The sequence below is a fragment of the Palaemon carinicauda genome, chromosome 17 (genome assembly GCF_036898095.1).
Source record: "Palaemon carinicauda isolate YSFRI2023 chromosome 17, ASM3689809v2, whole genome shotgun sequence".
In the NCBI taxonomy this organism is placed as follows: Eukaryota; Metazoa; Arthropoda; class Malacostraca; order Decapoda; family Palaemonidae; genus Palaemon; species Palaemon carinicauda.
The window spans coordinates 23898148-23903147 of NC_090741.1; the positions used below are offsets into that span (position 1 = coordinate 23898148).

The window sequence follows — 5000 nt, forward strand, 5'->3', positions numbered from 1 at the left end:
CCCAGTCTTCTTTGCCCCGAATGTTTAGGAGGAATGCTTTCAGACTGCGTCGGATCACAAGGAAAAGTCCCGTGTAAGGGGGCGTTAACGGTGGCTTGCTGGTGTCGTTGCGCAGGAAGACGTGCGTTGCAGAGTGCAAGTCCGTTGGTATGTGATGCTTCGCTGGAGGCTTGTAAGTCTGGCGGCACGGAGTAAATTTTCCCACGACGTGACGTATGCGCTGGAGATCGTCGGAGGAGGTTGTAGAAGGAAAAAACTTGGCAGGGACGACCAACGGGTCGCCATACACCATTTCGGCTGCCGAGACGTCGAAGGCGTCTTTAGGAGTGGTCCTTAGTCCAAGGAGGACCCAGGGAAGCTGAGTAAACCAGTTGCAATCCTTGCAGCGGGACATCAAAGCTGCTTTGAGGGTGCGATGAAAACGTTCAACCATTCCATTGGCAGCAGGGTTGTAGGCCGTTGTCTGATGTAGGGTGATGCCCAGGATATTCGCTAATGACGTCCATAATTGAGAGGTGAAAGTGGTTCCCCTGTCAGAAGTAATATGCTCAGGGATACCGAATCTTGAAATCCATCCAGAGAGTAAGGCAGATGTACATGAGGCGGACGTTGCAGTTTCCATGGTAATGGCTTCAGGCCAACGAGTGGAGCGGTCGATGACGGTAAACAGGTAACGATGTCCTTGTGATGTGGGTAGGGGGCCTACAACGTCGACGTGAATGTGTGCGAGACGACGCTGAGGTTGAGGAAAGGTGCCCACTCCTGAATCCGTGTGTCGATGTACTTTGGAAGTTTGGCAAGAAGTACAGGCACGGACCCAATCCTTAGCATCCTTAGAAATGCCGTGCCAAATGAACTTTGCCTTCAGCAGCTGTGCAGTAGAACGGCACGAGGGATGTGAAAGGCCGTGGATGAAATCAAACACCTGTCAGCGCATGGGAGCAGGAATCCAAGGTCGCGGTCTACCAGTACTGACGTCACAGAGGAGGGTGGTGTTGGAGTTTTCGAGGGGAAAATCCTCCCAACGGAGTGACGTGCAGGATGTCGTACAAGCTTGATACTCTGGATCCTGTCGTTGGTCTTCAGCCAGGGCGTTGTAATCCAATCCCAGTTGAACGGCAGCCAACGTGTTTCTTGACAGGGCATCGGCAACGGGATTCATTTTCCCAGGGACATATTGGAGGGTGCAATTGTATTCAGCCACGGCGGAGAGATGTCGGCGTTGACGGGCGTACCAGGCGTCAGACTGTCGAGTGAAGGCTTGCACCAGAGGCATGTGGTCTGTGTGAATGACGAAGTGCGTACCTTCTAAGAAATGGCGAAAGTGACGGACAGCCAAGTGCACCGCCAGCAATTCTCGATCGAAGGTAGAATAACCCGATTCTGCCTTGGACAGTTTTCTGCTGAAGAAGGCCAATGGGCGGAGCGAGCCTTTGACCACCTGCTCGAGTACTGCACCAATAGCGACGTCGCTGGCATCGGTGGAGAGAAGGAGAGGGGCGTGTGGGATAGGAAAAGTGAGAGCCGCAGCAGCTGATAGGGCCTTCTTTGCATTGCAGAAGGCCGCTTCTTGAAAGGGACTCCACTTCAAGTCCTTTGGCTTGCCCTTGAGGGAGGTGTAGAGGGGAGCAAAAGTGGCGTCAATGGCTGGCAGAAAACGGTGATAATAGTTGATCATGCCCAAGAATTCCTGCAGAGCTTTGACGGTCGAGGGCTTGGGGAAATTCTGAATGGCTGCTACCTTCTCAAGGAGGGGATGACTCCTTCAGGAGTGATACGGTGCCCTAAGAACGACACTTCGTTGGCGCCAAAGGTACACTTGTCGTACCGGACTACAAGGCCGTTTTGTTGCAGGCGGTCGAGCACGATGCGCAGGTGACGGAGGTGTTCCTCTTTTGAGGAGGAGAGCACAAGTATGTCGTCCACATAACATACACAGAAAGGGAGGTCCCCTAAGATGCCATCCATGAGACGTTGAAACGTTGCCCCAGCATATTCCTCCTGATGGCGTAGCTCTTCGTCAAAATCTCTTCGGTTCCTTTCGTTCACCAGAATCAGTTTAGCGTTGTCCACCTTTTTGTACTTCTCCTCTGCCTTCGTGGCTGTCTTTTCCAAACCAAGGATCTCATAGTGTCCTTTGTCTTCCCATTTCTTCTGCAGTGCCTTAGTATCTTCAATGATTTTTAAAAATTTCTCTTTTTTCTTCACTTTTACCGTTTCAAAGTCCTTCAGGGCCGTATCGAAAATGCCGAGTTTAACGAGGTACTGCCCTTGTAACATGTACGCTTTCCATCCGTCACATCCTTTCTCGATGGCCATGGAACAGTCTAATACAATATCCATATTAGGAGGCTTCTCAGTGGCTGCGTTAGCTTCAGCTCGAAGGACATGCAGAAGAGCCGTTCCATCTTCGTTGTCAGTCTCCACAGCCAAGGCTTGGGTGAAGATATCTACAGCCTCTTTGGGCCTATTATTCATCTGCACACTAAATTCAGCAATTAATAAGCTTTTCCTCTTATGTTTATCTTTATTCTCGGTTTTACGAACTTCTTCCTTCAAAGCTTTTAGCTTCTTTTCTGACTTCAGTTCACAAAGTTTACTTTTCAATTTATTCAGTTGTTCCGTGTTCTCACTTTGCGCCTTTTTAATTTCTTTATTTTCACTTTCATACTTTTCAGCAATAATTTTTTGTTCCATTATCTCGAGGTCTTTTATTTTGCAGACAAATTCTAGTTTTTCATATTCATGCACCAAGTTTGCTTCAAGTTTCTCCTTTTCTTCTTACAGTTCTTCAAATTCACGTCTCCATATATTTGCACTTTGTTTTTCATTTCTGACAATCCTGCAAATTTTCCAGTTTCTTCATCTGAAGCTCTTTTTGGACACATTCAGATTCCAATTTTATCTTTTCTGCCTTTAATTTACCCACTTCCTTTTTCCAATTTATTTAGGTTTACTGTTTTACCAATTTGATTTTTCTTCCCTTTCTTATTTTCATTTGTGAGACATTCCAGCAAATTTTCCAGTTTCTTCATCTGAAAGTCTTTTTCGACACATTCAGATTCCAGATTTGTTTTCTTCCTTTAATTGACCTACTTAATTTTTCAATTTATTTAGGTTTTCTGTTTTCTCAATTTTATTTTTTTCCCTTTCTCATTTTCATTCCTGAGACTTTCTAGCAAATTTTCCAGTTTCTTCATCTGAAGATCTTTTTCGACACATTCAGATTCCAATTTTGTCTTTTCTGCCTTTAATTTACCTACCTTATTTTTCAATTTATTTAGGTTTACTGTTTTCTCAATTTGATTTTTCTTCCCTTTCTCATTTTCATTTCTGAGACATTCCAGCAAATTTTCCAGTTTCTTCATCTTAAGGTCTTTTTCGACACATTCAAATTCCATTTTCTGTTTTTCTGCCTTCAATTCGCCTACCTCATTTTTCAATTCCTTTAATTGTTGCGTCCTTTCAGTTTGGTTTTTCTTCATTTCTGCATTCTTTTATTTTTTTTTTTTTGAGTATTTCAAACAAATTTTCATGTTCCTTAATCTTAAGATATTTTTCGACACATACAAATTCCAGTTTATCTTTTTCTGCCTTCAATTCACCAACCTCATTTTTCAATTCCTTTAATTGTTGTGTCTTTTCAGTTTGGTGTTTCTTCATTTCTGCATTTTCTTTTTTGAAAATTCCAAAAAAAATTTCATGTTCCTTCATCTGAAGCTCTTTTTCGTCACCTTCAAATTCCAGTTTATCTTTTTTCTGCCTTCAATTCACCTACCTCATTCTTCAATTCCTTTAATTGTTGTGTCCTTTCAGTTTTGGATTTTTTCATATCTGCATTCTCTATTTGGAGAATTTCAAACAGATTTTTATGTTCCTTCATCTGAAGGTCTTTTTCGACGCATTCGGATTTCAGTTCATCTCTTTCTGCCTTCAATTCCTCTACCTCATTTTTCAATTCGTTGACTTGTTCTCTGTTTTGAATTTGTTCTTTCCTCATTTCTGCATTCTCTTTTCTGAGAATTTCAAACAGATTTTCATGATCCTTCATCTGAAGGTCTTTTTCGACACATTCAGACTCCAGTTTATCTTTTTCTGCCTTCAATTCACCTACCTCATTTATCAATTTCTTTACTTGTTCATTTTGCAGTTTTTCGTTCATTTCTACTATTCTCCCCATTTCTTTAATTTCTCTTTGTAACTCATCATTCTCATCCTCTAGATTTTGCAAGAGAGTAGTCTGATCTTCGGTTTCCATTTCCAGTTTATTTCCGTCCAACAGATCTTCGCATACCTGCTCCATTTCAGGAACATGTTCTTCCAAAGAGCTGTTGTCCAGGTCTTCTCCAGCCATCCTTCTCCTCCTGGCAAGCATAATTCTGCCGAGTATGACGGAAGAAGCAATAGAAAGGGATTCTTCCATCTTTTTTCCCAAGTCAAATTCGGGGAGAAGTTTGCCAACGAACCACGTTGATTGTAATTCATCTTTGAATGTTAATGCTTCCCTCTACATCTGACGCTATCCAAGTTCGCACCACTGTAGTTCCTCGCGTGTTTCCCACAAGCCCCCAACCCAAGGACAGCGCCGCAGCCACCTGCCGAGGAATCCATCCTTAGAGGTGACTGCTGGGCAGTATTCAAAGCCTCTGGGAGTAGCCACGAAAACCATTTGAAGACCCGCGACTCCTGGAGAGCTCGCAGCTGTCCCTGAAGTTCTAACGTCATATTCTGCTCTAGATGGGTCTAATCTGCCTTTTGAGGCCAGTTCAATTTTCCTTTAAGAGTCCCGATGATATCCATAAACAGTGAAATCACTTTGTTCACTATGTAAGTCATATTCAATAAAACAGATACTGGGGCCTGTATCAGCATTATTTTGAAAAATATTATTGTTGCCTCTATACGATCTCTCTGGAGACTATCAAATTCCTGGAGACAATTCGGAATCACCAACTCTATCGTCAGATTTCCCGGACATTTCTCTCCTGTCTATTCAGAAG

General features: G+C 43.4%; 1 protein-coding gene across 1 annotated transcript; it reads right to left on the reverse strand.

Annotated features, from left to right (window-relative positions):
- Window positions 1-3748: 3748 nt before the first annotated feature.
- LOC137656251 (uncharacterized protein PF3D7_1120000-like) lies at window positions 3749-4423 on the reverse strand. Its single transcript, XM_068390421.1, has one exon. It carries the CDS (start codon window positions 4421-4423, stop codon window positions 3749-3751), a length of 675 nt encoding a protein of 224 aa, XP_068246522.1.
- Between the last annotated feature and the right edge of the window lie 577 nt (window positions 4424-5000).